General features: G+C 44.6%; 2 protein-coding genes across 2 annotated transcripts; both read left to right on the plus strand.

Annotated features, from left to right (window-relative positions):
* Positions 1–1,046: 1,046 nt before the first annotated feature.
* ccn1l2 (cellular communication network factor 1, like 2) lies at positions 1,047–6,432 on the plus strand. The gene is made up of 5 exons (XM_020470013.2): positions 1,047–3,381; positions 3,696–3,909; positions 4,146–4,511; positions 4,671–4,873; positions 5,117–6,432. Exons 1-5 carry the CDS (start codon positions 3,310–3,312, stop codon positions 5,417–5,419), a joined length of 1,158 nt encoding a protein of 385 aa, XP_020325602.1. The 5' UTR covers positions 1,047–3,309; the 3' UTR covers positions 5,420–6,432.
* A 2,542-nt stretch (positions 6,433–8,974) lies between these two features.
* Positions 8,975–12,985, plus strand: LOC109871675 (LIM domain transcription factor LMO4.1). The gene is made up of 5 exons (XM_020462634.2): positions 8,975–9,308; positions 10,277–10,513; positions 11,238–11,334; positions 11,760–11,918; positions 12,014–12,985. Exons 2-5 carry the CDS (start codon positions 10,296–10,298, stop codon positions 12,020–12,022), a joined length of 483 nt encoding a protein of 160 aa, XP_020318223.1. The 5' UTR covers positions 8,975–9,308; positions 10,277–10,295; the 3' UTR covers positions 12,023–12,985.
* The last annotated feature ends 4,585 nt before the right edge of the window (positions 12,986–17,570 follow it).

A 17,570-nucleotide genomic window follows, 5' to 3' on the forward strand; every position in this document is an offset into this window, starting at 1 on the left:
AGTAGATTGAGACTAGGCGGAGTAGATTGAGACTAGGCGGAGTAGATTGAGACTAGGCGGAGTAGATTGAGACTAGGTTGAGTAGATTGAGACTAGGCTGAGTAGATTGGAAAGGGACAGCATTGATAAATCGCCAGTGCTCCTGACCCCCCTGTTTTGGAAATGTTTGTCAATCTGACAAACAATGGCTGGCTGAAGGCCAAGGGGGACTTGCCAAACCACGGCCAGCACACACATCCTGCCTTTGTGGGCCAGGAATGCCAGGAATCCAGACAGCTGCCCTCCTTCTCCCACCCCTCCCTCCCCAAAAAGGTGCTCTCTCTCAAACATCCCCAGTGTCCCAGTGTCCCAGCCCAGTAGCCTGGGTGTCTGGGTGTTTGTGTAAGGCGCTGCTTGTGGCTCACCTCTCTCTCCCTCCATTCCTCCTCTCTCCACAGTGCTCCTCCGTCCTCACATCAGTGGCAGGCAGGTTAGTAGCAACACCTGCTCTGTGTTTCCCCTCTGCTCCCACCCACTGATCTTTATCCACACAGATTCCTGCTGCCTCAACTCTCAACACATCCATGGTGGTTTTTATATTTGGTTTTTCATTTTGGTTCATTCCTTGCAATTCTTGAACTTCTGAAGCGGTTTTGTATTCAAAGATACTTGTATTTTACATTTATTTTTTTACATTAATTTTATTTAAAGAGCATGTTAAGTGCATACACAACATATCTTTGCAGTCTTTATACAGGAGCGTAGTGAGATTCATGTTAAGGGTACATTTTGGATGTATAAAGCAAACATTTCAAGAGTCTCAATAAGAATACAATATGTAAAAACCACTTAAGAAAAATAACATAAACAATCAAACACAAAACCCCAGAAGTTACAGAATAAGACCAGTACGATATGACAGGAACTTTGACCAGACATCTTCATACCTATGCTGTCTATGTTGAAAGAGTGATGTAATTTTCTCCATGACAGCAAGTTCCACCCATAAGACCTAACCACATATCTTTTGGGGGTGCATTTTTTTTACACATTTCCTTTCTGCTTCTAAAAGATATTCTATCAATTTAAGTGGAGAGGAGTGGAGTGTATCCACAGGAACAATACCTAAGAGGAGATGACATGGGTCTGGTTGAGTAATAATATGTGTGATGTCCTATATAAAATGGAGAATTTCAGACCAAAAAGACTGGATATTCAGACACCTACAAAATATATGTGATTAAGACACGTTTTTTTCTGAACCATTATTATTTATATTTCGTTTGAAGTTTTGGGGGATCTGCTTTTGCAGAAGAAGCTGTGTTGTGGTTTTGTCAAGGTGAACTGGGTTAAGTGAGGACAGGTCTGACAAAATTGAGCAAGGAAAAACAGAAACAGAAACAGGTCCTAGTTATTTTGTTTGCTTTCTCCTGTGGTGTGAGAGTCTTGCTATATTCACACTCACTCCTCTGTCTCGCTCTGCAGGTTTTCAGTGGCCTCATCAAATGTGCTAAATTCCGTTTCCTGTGTTTCATAACAATGAGAGCCAAGGCCTAATGCAGGGCCTTCCTGCCCTCGAACAAAACACTTTTTATGTCCCCCTGGTATGACAATGGGAATGTTTCGTTTTTCCTACCAAACATGGGAACCTGTAGAAGAGCCTTTGTTTCCTGGAATGTGGCCATTAGGAAAGAGATGGAGGGAACACAGGATATGTGCCCTGCCCTGGGCAATGCGTTTCAATGGGGTGGCTGGGGCCAGAGGAGTTGTACGCAGGGATTTTCTCTGCTATCTGCATCACCACTTCCCCTATTAAAGTGGATTCTATGCCAGAGTGGGATTCCCCACTCGTTTTTTCCGTTACACCTGCACTTGTTTTTTTCTGTTGACAGCATCAGTCTTACTTGACCCTCATTGTCGAATACCGCTCATATGCCAGAATGTAGCTACTGTGTCACTCGACAGTATGGGAATCCCACAGCCCTGCAGCCCTGGGTTCAAATAGTGTTTGTGTTCATTCAAATACAAATACTTGAAGGACATATGTGTTACTTTTCAACCTCATATTCATTAACTCCAGCACCATACCAGTGTCTGGGAAAATGGCATGTTTCTATGTTCAGTGATTACAAAGATAAGATGAAAGGTCCTAATGAAGGCTTCTCTGTGACATCACAGTGTAGCGTTAAAAGTTTGTTTTTTTTACGTTGATTTTTCAAACCTGCAACAAGTTTCTAGCCAGAGGGAAGATGTTTTCTTGCTCCCCACGTCACCGCGAATCTCAGTGTTTTTCAAAATTGTAACTTTTGATGACGTCATGGGATAGAACGTTTTAAATGTTAGATTTTTTCTACTAAATGTAGAAATGCATCGTTTTCACACATGTAGACACTGGTACTGTGAAAATGGAGATAATGAAAATTAGGTTAAAAAGTGGTTGCCCTTTAAGCTGCACTTGATTGAGCTTTCAAGGCAAAAGGGGACTGATGTGGAGAATTTAAATTGCATACTCCTCTCTCTGCCTCCTTCTCAAAACCCATTTGAGGAGAAGGTTAGGGTGGAGGGAAATCTGGCTTCCCATCTAATGGGTTTTAAGAAGGAGGCAAGGAGAGAGGACATGAGGAATATGCAATTGAGATTCTCCCATGGAATAGTCCCAAAAGTGCAAACCACACCAATCTGGCGCTAAAGAAAGGCTCAATCAAATGCTCAACCTATTTGAAAGAAATCAAATACTATTTGAAGCCACTCCACACTTAGCTTACTTATTATGGATTTATCAGCAATGATCTTTTCTTGTAGTTTCTCAATAGCATTAGGGACATATGATAGTAAGCTGTCAGTGCACTGAAATTCCTACAGAGTTGTTTCGTAATATAACCATGGTTTCTCAGTATGGTAATGTAGCAATGGTGCAATTTCTTCCTCTCCTACTCCACTCACTCAATCCCCCCTTGATTCACTTTCTCTTCCTCCTCGAGAGGAGAGCTGATGTCACAGGGAGGTGGCGGTCTGCCCATGTCTATAAGTACAGGCACCACAGAGGGAATCTCTATATGAAGTGGAGCTAACCCAGCTGAGCAGTGCTGACCCATGCTGAGAAAAGACACTGCAGGAGAACAAAGAAACACTATCGACTGGTGTACCTTTTTAGTGCGCTCAAACAGATGAAGGAATAAGTGAACTGACAGACAGACTTCTCTCCTCTGGACTCAGGTGCAGGTTCTGGACAGTATATCATCACAGACACTAGGTATCTAGTCTAGAATTAACAACCTGTAGGACGGAATCTTTATCTCTAATTTAAATTGTGTAATCTACACCTTCGGGATGTTTTCTCTGGTTAGTTTGAGACGGACCGTCTCCACACTGTTCGTTCTCCTCTCCAGTGCTGCTGTCATGGTGAGTTTCAAAGATGCATTCTTACCTTCCTGCCCTCATTTAATTTATTTCCAATTCACTCTTTCTCTCTACACTTTGCATGACCATATTTACATTGTGTTTCTGTTTTTATTTTTCAATGTAAAAATATTTTTTACAAAAATAATTGTTGAACTTTTTTGGTATTTTGTTACAATGAATAAAGGCACTGAGATCAATATATTATTGTATCAGTAGTCATAGAAATCAGCCTGGAATGCATTCCCCTCACCTCCACCCTACTGCTGCTGTGCCGACCCTTTCTCACATTTAACACTGACCCTGCTGTCTCTCAGGTGGAGAGTGACTGTCCTACCCAGTGCTCCTGTGGCCCCTCACCGCCATCGTGCCCAGCGGGCATTAGTTGGGTGACAGATGCCTGTGGCTGCTGTAAGGTGTGTGCCAGGCAGTTCAACCAGGACTGCAGCCCCAGCCAGCCCTGTGACCACATCAAGGGCCTGCACTGCCACCTGGGGGCTGGGGGACACCCAGAGAGAGGCCTGTGCCGAGGTAAGGACCAGGAGCACCCCTAACATCAGTGGGAGAGATATGAGGTGGTTGGGCCAGTATGGGAGTATGCAGAATTATGGGAGTAGCAGCTGGGTATGGGTTTTTCAGAGTTGTAGTAAGATTTTGATCATTAGATTGATCCAAGTAGATAGTTGTCAAATGCTCAGCATCATGGTAACACACTACCATAGGGGTATGAAGTCCACAGTGCTGCTAATGTCTCTGTTTCTCCCCAGCGGAGGCCCAGGGCCGGCCCTGTGAGTTCAACGGGCGTGTCTACCAGCATGGAGAGGACTTCCAGCCCAGCTGCCAGCACCAGTGCAGCTGCATGGATGGGGTGGTGGGCTGCATGCCACTCTGTCCCCAGCATGTACCCTTGCCCGACTGGCGCTGCTCCCAGCCAAGGCTGGCACGGCCCTGGGGCCGCTGCTGTGAGGAGTGGGTCTGTGATGACAAAAATAACATCAGTGAGGACCCAGAGGAACCTCCACAGGCAGCCCTACCTGACCCACAACCCCTCCCAAACCACATCAACAACCAGCTCCAGGCCCAAGCCCTGGCCCAGCCACACTATCAGGCCAGCACTGGAGTCACCTTTAGAGGTACAGTAAAGCCTAACCCAAAGGGCCAGTTTCCCAGGCACAGATTGTCTAGTCATGGCTTTTTAGTACAGGACTAGGCTGAGAAACCAGCCCTATATGTTTGTTTTTCCCAAGCCTTACCCTACATGTTGCTGATGACTCTGTCCTTTTCTTCCACAGAGTTGGTGTCCCTCCCCAGGTCCCAGGTGTTGCTAAGCGCCAGATGCCTCCCTCAGACCACTGATTGGACGGAATGTTCCACCACGTGCGGGATGGGCATCTCAAGCCGGGTGACCAATAACAACGCAGAGTGTCGGCTGGTCAGAGAGACACGACTCTGTCAGATCCGCCAATGTGACCTGCCGCTTACCCCAGCAATCAAGGTAAAGTGAGACACATGGTTATCAGATGTTAATGCGAGTGTAGCGAAATGCTTGTGCTTCTAGTTCCGACAGTGCAGTAATATCTAACAAGTAATCAAACAATTCCACAACAACTACCTAATGTGGGAAATTGCGTTAGAGCACATATAACATTTCACTTTTAATTATGAGAACTTTTGTAATATATATATTTTTTGTGGAATACATAGCTCAGTTGTCTAACTCTGTTTGTTGACTGTCCAGAGGGTAAAGAAGTGCCAGCGTACAGTGCGGCCCCAGGAGCCAATCAGGATCAACTTTGCTGGCTGCTCCACAACACGCCGCCATCGACCTCACACCTGTGGCTTCTGTGCGGATGGGCGATGCTGCACCCCTTCACTGACCCGCACCGTCCGCCTGCGCTTCCAATGTCCTGACGGAGAGGGCTTCACACGCAACGTCATGTGGATCCAGAGCTGCAGCTGCAAGAAGAGCTGCCACAATCACAGTTCCCCCTCAAGGCCCTCTGTCAGCCTGCACAATGACATCCACAACTTCAGGCACTGAGGCAGGCTTAGGAGGATGCCCAACCCTAGCCTCAACACACTAGACAGGGCTACTGCATGCTAACCTCTCCCCATCTTCCACCCACCCTCTGCCCAGGGATAGCCCTGCCTTTCAGTCCCTTCCTGGACACCAGCCTCTCCCTCCTGCACCAGCGCCAGACTATGGGAGAGAGAGCCTCGGCTAGGTGGCCATTCCATCCAACCAGGCAGAACTATCGCTTGCACTTTAAGCTTCCTGACACGTTGCCACAAGTTATCTGATATGAGAGATGTGGAGCAACTGCTCTCCACATCCAGGTCCAGTGTCCCTTCCCTGTTGATGACACAGTCACAAAACTGTTCTGGTGGAGGGGGAGGGACAGCACTGAGCACAACAGACTATGGATGGCCTGATGTGACTTTCTTGATGTAATTTTGAACTTGTAAATGAATCAGTTTGGTTGTCTGCTTTTCCCCCTCATTATTTATAATTTGTATTTGTTAACATTGTCAAGTTCCTCTATAACCACAGAGGAACAAGGGAAAAGGAATGTATATGTATGTATGTGAAAGACATACATCACTTTTTGTCATAATAGAGATGTGTAAATTAGTGAGGCAATCTCATACATTCATGGGCAATCTCATACATTCATGAAGTGTTTTGTCTGATACATCGATGGTAGAAAGAGGACAGGATATCATTCTACAAATTCATCAATGATTGTAATTAACTGTATATTACATTGTGTAAAGGTCAGTGTTTATGTGTGTGAGAGAAAATGAAAGGGCGAGAAACAGAGTGTTTACATATGTGTATTTGTGTCATATGACAGAGTATAGTGTACAGACTTCACTCTTAGTGGAGTGGCAATTGATGGAGATCACCTCATTTTCCGGGGTGTGTTTTTATTGCCTCATAGTATAGAGACTTGTACTGGAGGGAAGATTGTATTTGATATATTTAAGATTTCTATAATGTTTGAATTCTTATCAATAATACTCTGAAAAATGTAATAAAAACATTCAACATGTGCCCCTCTCTGTCTTACTTGTGTTTCTCAGAGAGGTGTGTTAGTTGATGGTGATTTAGATGACAGTATCGGGTGGTTGGTCTGAGATGCTACAGTAAGGAGGAAAGCAAACGTCTCTCCTGAGTTGGGATAGGCTCACAAAAGGTGGTGAGTCTGACATGTACCTTGTAGAGGTACTTTATTGCTGAGTACTACTCCAGAGAGGGGAGCTGTGCTGAAAGCCAGCCTGTTGTTCTGTGGTTAGGGCTGGGGCCGGAGAGAAGAGGCTGGGTCTCCAGTGTGGCCAGGGTCAGTACTCTAGCCACGATCATGTTCCCTTGTGTCTTTATACATACAGGCTGGTCTCTGCAGCACAAACATCACAGCAGCCTCCCAAATTCCACACCCCGTCCTCCTCCCTCTGTCTCCTATCTCTCTCCTTGTCTATCTATTCCACCCTGACCTCCTCCGGTGTCTATCACACCACTGTCTACAGACCTGGTCTGGCTTGGAACAGACTGACTTCCAGTGTGCTAGTTGCCTAAATGGCATCTCTGAGGCTGTTACAGCATGGGCCTACTATTTCATGTAATTCTGATCATCTCAATGTATCATATTTTCACCTGCTCAATGTAATCCGTTTGAAATGCAGGTTTGGACACATCAATCATACACTATAGGGTTAGATAAGGGTATTCAACAGTTTGATTTCTTATGAGCCTATACATTCTCCTTGCATTTTGTTCACTGGTCCACTGACAGACAAAACCCTACAGAGCACACATGGCATTCCATCATCACCATAGAAACCGCAGTACTATCTGCCATCGTCTTCGATAAAGGCCCCAATCCTCCTATTGGCTGTATCCCTTCTGACTGTACCACATTTCTCCAAAGACTGTGGTCTCTAGTGTTTGTCTAGTGGGACTATTTGGTGTTGTAAATTCAGGGAAATAGTATCGTTCTCAGAATTATTGAACACTAGAGCTGATGTCCAAGGACAACGTTTGACAAAACAGCTGTCAAAGAGGCGCTCTTGCATTTCAGTGAAAACCATGGCAATATGAGGACTGGGGAGGAGGTTATAGGAGGCTGTGTGATAGTTGATTGTTCAAGGGAAGAGTATTAAAATGGGGTTATAATATCATGGTATGGATTTTTATAAGGGTCCAGTCCATATTAAACAGAAGCTTTGTCATGTACTGTAGTTGACTTACAATAACACATATTATATGAAAGCAAAGCATCCGGTGAAATGAGCATTACTCAAAGGCAGTGTATAAATGTAGTTCTCTCCCCTGTGAATTGTTTTGGCTGTAGCCTCCTTCTGCGGTGGAGTTTACTTTGTCCTGAGCACCAGACTGGAAGTTACAGGTGTTGTCCAGCCTCACAGAAAACTGAGTTTCAGCATGGCCGTAACATAGGAAGAGGAAATATGTCAGAAATAAACAGGGTCTGTGGGAAGTAGTGGTATGGTGGGGGCCTGGGTGGAAGGTTAACCAGAGCAGAAGAAACTCCCCCCCCAAAACATAGCATCCTCTGCAGAAGACAACTGTCATATAAGTAAATTAAAAACACCTTTTTGTTTTGTTGCAAAAATTATTATCCCGAAGAGAAATGTCACTCTAAACAGGAGTTTCACCAAGATATAAACATTCCAGCAGTTCGGGTGCTGCAATCTGTGATATGTATTGTGTAAAACACAACATTTAACTTGTTCCGCCATATAACTCTGAAGCATATCTTTACATTCAAAAATTCAAAAATTATAGGGAAAAAATAACACTGGGTGGACATTTTCTGCAGCACAGTTTTCCAGTACACTGAAGTTCTCATTGTTCATTGCCCACTGTTGAGGAGACAGTAGGCCTACAACACAAGAGAACACTGTTCTCTACTGGCCCCTAGTAAGCAGTGCAGGTTAAGTTGAGCTTGGGCGAGGACATGGAAGCTAAGGTTAGGCTTATGGCTAGGGTTAGGGTAGAGCCAGGGTGTGGACATGAAGCTAGGGTTAGGGTCAGGGTTGAGCCGGGCTCTCCCTTTGACCCAAGGTCAATTTAACCACGGTGTATTTGGCCTACTCTAATAATAATACTAGGATTTAGTCTTATTTGAAAATGTTTTATTTTCTTATTGTTGATCCCCAGCTCTTTATTTACTATGAAATATATGATACGGAAATACATCATTTAACTTACACAAAAATATAGTAACTATTCAAATAAACCATATTCAAATAAATGTATTGCCACATCTCGCCCAAACTTCTCTTAAAAGTACATGGTAATGTCTAGTAAACCAAATTTGTATGATTCTGAATATATGAATTGTAAGGTGGAAGTGGTTATTGACAGTTTATGCGTTTTAATTGCACATATGAATTGTGGAATGGATTGTCATATTTGGAAACAGTTTAGTTTGGTTCAATCTAATGAGAAAATGTACAATGGCCCTCTCCAAACACATAAATCATTTTGACAGTAACCCCACCCCTGAGAGTCTAGTGGCTGCGCACACTGCATGTTAAAAACGTCACCAAGAAGCGAATTAAATACCCGCTTGCGCAATTCAGTTAATAGTGTAGCTGTCAAAGACGCTAGTGATAGTTGAGAGTCGGATGATCAATGTAATTGACTTAAAAATATGTTGCATGCAATCTCTTTAAAACGAATTTTATTACATTGTATCTTTGATAACGTGCGCTTTTTCCTTTTTGACATTGTTTAAATCTTTCGAAAATGTGTCGCTTTATTTGTGGGATATGGATATCATAGACGCGCTAGTTTGTCACAGTCAGTTTAACTGTTGTTGAAACATTATCCGCTGTCGTCCATTGTTTTGTTTCTGCTTTTTTACAACAACTTCTCCACGTCTGAATTCTCTGGAACGCACATCAAGGTGAGCATCTTATCTTCTAAATGCGCCTATGATACGTTAATAAGCAGCCTATTTTGATGACCAATGTTCAATGTTCTTACCGTAATGTTCAACTTAATTTGAATTCCATGAAATATACATTTATATACAGGCTATTTTCACCTAATCTTGATTCGCTGTTGTGTGATGGTTCGAAGTTCATTCCGAGTCTCCTTTTTTTGTGACTGCTATTGTTTTTCTTGCACGTGAATCACTGACACTTCTGTGTTTCACTGTATGATTTCCTGTATAAAAAAATGCTATTCCTAACCAGGACCTTATTCAACATAGGAAAGTGTTCCGCATGAATAGATAGCACAGCTCCCTTATCTTGTGGAATATAAATCAGTCGTTTTTTATTTTGATACCTGTAAATGACAGGTAAAATGGCAGGTTAAACTGGTGTTACAAGTCATACAACGTGTTATAAATGCTATGTTACAGTTTTTAATATAATGTAGCTTATTTTGTTCAACCAGTGAACATATTATTTGTTGGACTTTCTACATTATTGGTGAGTTGTGATGCAGGCAAATGAACATTTGCTAGATATACCTTGTCTGCTTGGTATTTGGAATAAAAAAATCCTTCACCCAACCACCTAATATGGGCATCAATTATTAAAACCTCAGTTTACAGTTTACCTGGCTTGTCCTGTAGCGTAATGTTCTTGAACTAGCAAACATACAGAAAGTAAAGTTGTGGGGAATTCCTTTCTCTGAAGATATAGTAAAACATGAGCATGTTGACTAAATACTAGTTAAAACACTTGGATTAATGTTGCCCATGCATGCTTGCTTTAATGGTCACCTGTTAGAACTTCTGGATATCCTGACCCCTTCCAGTAGTAGATAATTGGAGGCTCCCTGCTTACATTGTCCATGAGGTCATTGTAACAGCTTGCTACCTTTGCCATGTAGCTTAAGTGTCAACATTGTCTTTGTTTCTAGGAGCTTCTGAGGGCTCAGCATGGTGAACAGTCAGCTGGGTGGTGGTGTGGCGTCACCCCCCAGGTCGTGTGCAGGATGCGGGGGGAAGATCGCAGACCGCTTCCTGCTCTTCTCCATGGAGCGCTACTGGCACACACGCTGTCTCAAGTGCTCCTGCTGCCACGCACAGCTAGGCGACATTGGCAACACCTGCTACAGTAAAGGAGGCATGATCCTGTGTAGGAGCGACTATATCAGGTGAGGTCCTAATGGGGCTCTGGGGAGAGGACAGGAGGGGGAGGATCTAGACTTTAGCTCCCAGGCTAGGGCACTGAGACTGATCTGACTCTGGGGAGAGGACAGGAGGGGGATAATCTAGAGTTTAGCTCCCAGGCTAGGGCACTGAGACTTATCTGACTCTGGGGAGAGGACACGAGGGGGAGAATCTAGACTTTAGCTCCCAGGCTAGGGCACTGAGGCTGATCTGACTCTGGGGAGAGGACAGGAGGGGGAGAATCTAGACTTTAGCTCCCAGGCTAGGGCACTGAGACTGATCTGACTCTGGGGAGAGGACAGGAGGGGGAGAATCTAGACTTTAGCTCCCAAGCTAGGGTACTGAGACTGATCTGACTCTGGGGAGAATCTAGACTTTAGCTCCCAGGCTAGGGCACTGAGACTGATCTGACTCTGGGGAGAATCTAGACTTTAGCTCCCAGGCTAGGGCACTGAGACTGATCTGACTCTGGGGAGAATCTAGACTTTAGCTCCCAGGCTAGGGCACTGAGACTGATCTGACTCTGGGGAGAATATAGACTTTAGCTCCCAGGCTAGGGCACTGAGACTGATCTGACTCTGGGGAGAATCTAGACTTTAGCTCCCAGGCTAGGGCACTGAGACTGATCTGACTCTGGGGAGAATCTAGACTTTAGCTCCCAGGCTAGGGCACTGAGACTGATCTGGCTCTGCTGATCTGGCTCTGCAGGTTGTTCGGGCACAGTGGAGCATGCAGCACCTGTGGCCAGTCGATCCCGGCCAATGAGATGGTTATGAGGGCACAGGGCAATGTGTACCATCTCAAGGTAAGACCCTCTGGCAGTAAGTGTTTCACTGTTGTTAGTGTCTGTCACCATCAGTGCATATGTAACAGGTTGTTCGTGTGAAACCAATAGATGTATACTTGAAACAAGGTGCTTTATACACTATCCTAAAGTTACCTTGTATGTTGGAGTTTAGCGTTTGCTAACGCCCCAATAAAAAAATATATATATTTCACGTTTATTTAACTAGGAAAGTCAGTTAAGAGCAAATTCTTATTTACAACCCGGACGACGCTAGGCCAAATGTGCGCAGCCTGTGGTACAGCCTGAAATCAAACCAGGGTCTGTAGTGTTGCCTCTAGCACTAGGATGCAGTGCCTTAGACCATTGCGCCACTCGGGAGCCCACTAGAGTAAGGTGTAGACTTGGCATGAGGATTCTAACTCCTGTGTCTCTTTTATCCCTAGTGTTTCACCTGTGCCACCTGTAGAAACAGACTGGTGCCAGGCGACCGCTTCCACTATGTTAACGGCACCATCTTCTGTGAGCACGACCGGCCAGAGGCTGCACTGCTCAGCAGCCACCTGCCCCCACTCCAGAGTAACCCTGTGCTGCCTGACCAGAAGGTGAGAGAGGGACCAGGACCATGAGACCTTTCACACTTTCATACTCACTACTGTCCAGTACTGAACATTCTATTCCCCCCTGCTCTTGTCTGTAGGTGTGCTGAGTGGTTAGAGCGGTGCGGTGTGCCTTCATCCTTCCCTTGTCTCCAGAGGTCTCTCCATCCCTGCTCCTGATACTGTTGTTGTGGATCCTTTTTAATTCAACCTTTTCTTAAACAAGTCAAGTCAGTTAAGAAGAAATTCTTATTTTACAAGGACGGCCTAACCCAGACGATGCTGGGACAATTGTTCGTCGCCCTATGGGACTCCCGATCATGGCCGATTGTGATACACCCCGAGATCGAACCAGGTTCTGTAGTGACGCCTCTAGCACTGAGATGCAGTGCCTTAGACATCTGCGCCACTTGGGATCCTCATCACCATCCACCATCTTGTCTCTTTGACCAGGAGGTTATTTTTACTTGCAGGATCAACTTCAGATGTGTTGTACATATCCATGCTTGAGACAGTGTACAAATACACCGTAATGGTGAGTCGTGTGTGATACAGTGCTGGTCTGCCCATCAAAGACAATATGGACCACATGAACTACTTCAGGACTGAGGTTACATGTTGTACTGTAAGTAAGGGACCCCCAATTCTGTGCACATCCAGAACTTTGGTGCTTGTGGACAAATCTCGCCATGAGTTTTAAGGGTATGGCCTGGACCCTCTCCAGGAACTATAAAGCAAATCAAAAGAAGCTTTTCCGTGGAGTCCACTGTCATAGTGGCATTGCTGTGGTTATCATTATTGTCAAGAATAACCGATCCCTTAGATAATGAACTCAGAATCCCTCTGGATGGCCTCACATCTGTTCCTCTGTGATGTTTAAACCATCATATGAATTGGGCTGAAGTCAAGGAAGAAGATAAATGTCCATTATTTTTCTATAATGCTATTGTGTGTTTCCCAGTAGAGTTCTATTTCCTGAATTAATGTTTCATTCAAATGAATTATGGATGCCTGTTCAATATGTGAAATTATCAGATGGAGACAAAAAATGCTATTAAAAGACTTGAACTGAAGTAATTGAAGCCTATGTGCAGTTGGTTGGTCACATGACACGAGTCTTGTGGAATTACATGGTAAACTACTACCCAGTTGGTGTGGCATTTCCTCCCTGTTTGTGCTGCATAGCTCCCCTCATCCCTGTATGGTGAAAGCATGCCTAATTACCCTGAGGAATGGAATTAGAAGGCTACAGTCCTGACCATTTACAGAAGCAATTAAACTTGAGTGGTGTATCTGTGCTGCCTGCTACAGTTCCTGCTCCTGGGAGGCTGAACTTTGGCCATATCCCGTGGCTGACTTTATTAAAGACTAATCTGGGAGCCGGCCTAATTAAAGGGAGGGGCTCCTACGCATCCAGCCAGCGTGTCTTGTCTGTAGGTTAAAAAAAACACACAACAACAATCTGATGCTTGGACGGTTTACCATGTTGCAATTAAAAGACACAAGCCAGAGCTTTTCTAATCCCCCTCTGCTGCTCTTGGTTGTTCAAAAGAATGAGCTTTGATTGTTGTTAGGATCTGCATTGGCTAACTTGCTTGACCTTCCTTGAATGTGTCTGTTTGATGTACTGTGAAACTGGATATGACAAATCTGTAGCCTGTATAGTCAGACATGGGTATGTAGACCTGAGTGGTTAAGGCTTTAAGAAATACAGTTTGAGTGAATCAGATGACAGCATCTGCTGTGCTTCAAATGAGGTCTGTACTTTCACACCTTTGCTAGGAGCATGGCAGCCATCAGAATTGCTCCTTAATGTGCTTAGCTATTTCAGAAGTCCCACTTGTCATGGTAGGTGCTGATACTGCATCAATTATGTATTCCACGTTTGATTGAAAAGCATCACGCAAATTCATTAACTTATGGAAATGATCACAATTACAAATATCTTCATATCTAGATAGTGAGGAAATCAAATCTCAAGCCCACCACTCCACAAGTTACACTTTGCATTCAAACCAATCAGGCGTCGTCTGCATATCACTAATTAGCCCAGCATTTTCAGATGCCAATTAGCAGGTCTCCTAAAAAAATCTCTTTGCCATGAGGCGTTGTTTTTTAAAGCCAGAGACGTTGCAGGTGTGTGGCTCACCATCTAGCCTAGCTTCTGTTATAGGAAAGTGTTTATACTCACTAATTAATCATTAATCATATTAACACATGCAGATGAGTGTAATTGCCTTCGCTTCTACGCCTCACACTGTGTGAAGAGACCGAGATGAGCCAGGATATTTTTTACACGCGTATGAAGAGGAAGAGAGGGTCTGAGTGGTGTTCTTCTGCCCAGCCACTCCTCTGATACAGATCCAAGATGTGTTGAGCTGTATGATGATAATGATCCATTGTCTCTGTACCAGCAGGACTGGCGGGAAGATCATATATGTCTCATGATCTGTCGAGAGGCCAAGGAGAGGGTTTGGAGCAGTCTGACAATGTGCTGGAGTTAAGAGACAGACACACAGACACCATTTAAATCCTCTCAGCTCAAGTGGTCTGGCTGCTGTTAAATGTGTTCCAGTGAGAATACAGTATGTTGGAGAGGTATGTGCATGTGGAACCATCAGGAACAGAGCCAGAGGCTGCTGAAAGGGCGTCCGTGTTGATAGACAGGCCTGCAAGCTGAGGTGATGTTCGCCTACAGACATGCATAACATTCATGGTAACAGAGTTTCAGTAAAAAAAACACCATCTGTTTTTTATTTGTTAAATTAGGCCTATCTATTGAAAAGCCAAGTATGTACAGTATGTACTGTTGCCTAAGGAATTGCAACTATGCTAAAAATCCTTCTTGCGACCATAAAACTGTCCTGTCTGCTAAAACAATAGTGAACAGGCTTAATAACAAAGAAAAATCGACTTTACAAATATGAGCCTCACACAAGAATGAGAGAGAGAGAGAGAGAGAGAGTGGAGAACAGTTCCCGGCCCAATCAGAAAGCTTTGAATAATTCAACTGATCGGCTTAATTAGCTCAATTAGGTTAATTTGACCATGGTACACGGCCATATGGTGAAAGGAAACAAAAGAGGGGGGAACTAATTAAAAGTAAAATAATGAGGATTTGAATGAACTGCTTCCCCAGACAGCAGTGCGCAGGGATCAGGAGCCTGGTACCATAATTAAAGTGCTGTAACGCTGGCAACATCTCTCCTTTATTTCTTATATCTGTGAGGGCGCTATCCATCTAATTAAATCTGTAAATAAATTAGCAACATTGAGGGTTCCTGCTTGACTTAACACCGCCTTCAATCCACCCCCCACCCCCCCAATAACACGCTCACCTTACTCCCATCACACATGTCTACAACAGAATGGATGTGCCAGCAAAGGTTTTACCAAATCTGATATTAACAACAGGTTGTAGATAGAGTATGTGTGTGTGTGTGTGTGTGTGTGTGTGTGTGTGTGTGTGTGTGTGTGTGTGTGTGTGTGTGTGTGTGTGTGTGTGTGTGTGTGTGTGTGTGTGTGTGTGTGTGTGTGTGTGTGTGTGTGTGTGTGATTGTGTATATGTTCATGATGCAGGTTGCGCTATCATGTTTTTGCAGGCTGATGTTAGTGTTTGCTCCCTCTCATAACCCCGAACTCTTTTAAATTGAATCTACCCTGAACACCAGGATAACACAGTGACACCAGCCCCTATCTCAGTGACACCAGCCCCCCCCCACAGGCCCCATACCCTATACCCCATACCCAAAGGGCTATTGACACAAACAGCATAAGGTAAACATAGCTGCATGTTCTGCTCAGTAACTACCATGCTCTCTACTATAAGGTTCACATGTTAAAATGTGAGTCCCTAGGTAAGTCTATCTACCCTCTGGGTCAACCTGGCATATCTAGTTTGTCCCTTTGAAAAACTGCCCATGATATGTTGTATTCCCACCTCTCTTGTCACATTTAGATCATGATCCTAGTTCACCCTGCTCTCCTGTCTCTCTTTCCTCTTCACTCCCACAACCTGCAACCTCCTTCCTTGGAAACAGGCTTTTCAATAAAATGCATTTAGACTGACAGGGGTCGATTGCATATTAAATGAACAACCACTTAAGGTTCTGAGTGAAGCGGAATGCTGCCAATTTGAAAATATGAAGAGCAGGCATGTATTCAGCTGTCATGACCATGGTTGGCAGAGACAGAGGGGTGGATGGGGGAGCACAGAACATACCAATGATTTGACATACAGTACCACAAAACACACTGTACACACTATTTCTAATCCTATATACTGACTAATGGTTGAAGCTCCAGCCGCTCTGGTGTAATGCTGATTATCCCAGGTGCGGTCCATGTTAGGGTAAACCCACAGGGTGTTGTATCGATACATAAGAAGACAGACTGGAGACCCCCAGGGGGAGTAACGTAATTCTCACCTGAGAGACGGGGGACAGATGCTGCTCTGAGATGAGCTGTGACCTGTTTGTAAATGGAACTCCGTGTGGGATGCGGATCATTTAAGAGTCTATTCTCATACAGTATAAATAGTGATGACCTTATTTAGTTAGTTCCACCCTAGTCTTCCTGTCCCCAACTGAAAGGCTCCAGAGGCTCTTAGGACACCAGAGGCTCTTACTCTCCCTTAATCCTAATTTTAACCAGTGAGAGGAGAAATCCAAAAATGACCATAGATCAGCTTCTACTGGCAACTTCATAAAACCTTGTTCCAGAGCACTATAGTCTCTACATCTTGAGACAAAGTTCTATTATTGCCCAGAAGAAATGTTGTGAAAGGCCAAGGCCTCGTCGGCAGGTTTAGTTAGTGTGTGTTCCAACCCCCTCTCACTGGAGCCAGGTGGAACACACGTGCATTCATTAGCGCTCTGTTAATGAGGAGCAGATGCAACATGTTCTCTCTCTCCCTCATTCTCTCTCCCTCGTTCTCTCTCTCTCTCTCTTTCTCTCTCTCTCCCTTGTTCTCTTTCTTTCTTTCTTTCTCTCTCTCTCTCTCTCTCTCTCTCTCTCTCTCTCTCTCTCCCTCATTCTCTCTCCCTCGTTCTCTCTCTCTCTCTCTCTCTTTCTCTCTCTCCCTTGTTCTCTTTCTCTCTCTCTCTCTCCCTCTCTCTCTCTCTCTCTCTCTCTCTCTCTCTCTCTCTCTCTCTCTCTCTCCCTCATTATCTCTCCCTTGTTCTCTCTCTCTCTCTTTCTCTCTCCCTTGTTCTCTCTCTCTCTCTCTCTCTCTCTCTCTCTCTCTCTCTCTCTCTCTCTCTCTCTCTCTCTCTCTCTCTCTCTCTCTCTCTCTCTCTCTCTCTCTCTCCCTCGTTCTCTCTCTCCCTCATTCTCTCTCCCTCATTCTCTCCCTCATTCTCTCTCCCTCGTTCTCTCTCTCTCGCTCTCTCTCTCTCTCCCCTTGTCATCTCTCTTTCCCCCTCATTCTCTCTCCCTCGTTCTCTCTCTCTCCCCCTTGTTCTCTCGTTCTCTCCCTCTCAATCTCGCTCTCTCTCCCTCATTCTCTCTCTCTCTCTCTCTCTCTCTCTCTCTCTCTCTCTCTCTCTCTCTCTCTCACACACACACACACACACACACACGCACACACAATGCTGGCCTCAACTCTATTCAACCCTATTGTGGAGGTCTTTCACAGCTCAGACGAGTGGGCCTCATTAA

Source organism: Oncorhynchus kisutch, linkage group LG3 (assembly GCF_002021735.2).
Source record: "Oncorhynchus kisutch isolate 150728-3 linkage group LG3, Okis_V2, whole genome shotgun sequence".
NCBI lineage: Eukaryota > Metazoa > Chordata > Actinopteri > Salmoniformes > Salmonidae > Oncorhynchus > Oncorhynchus kisutch.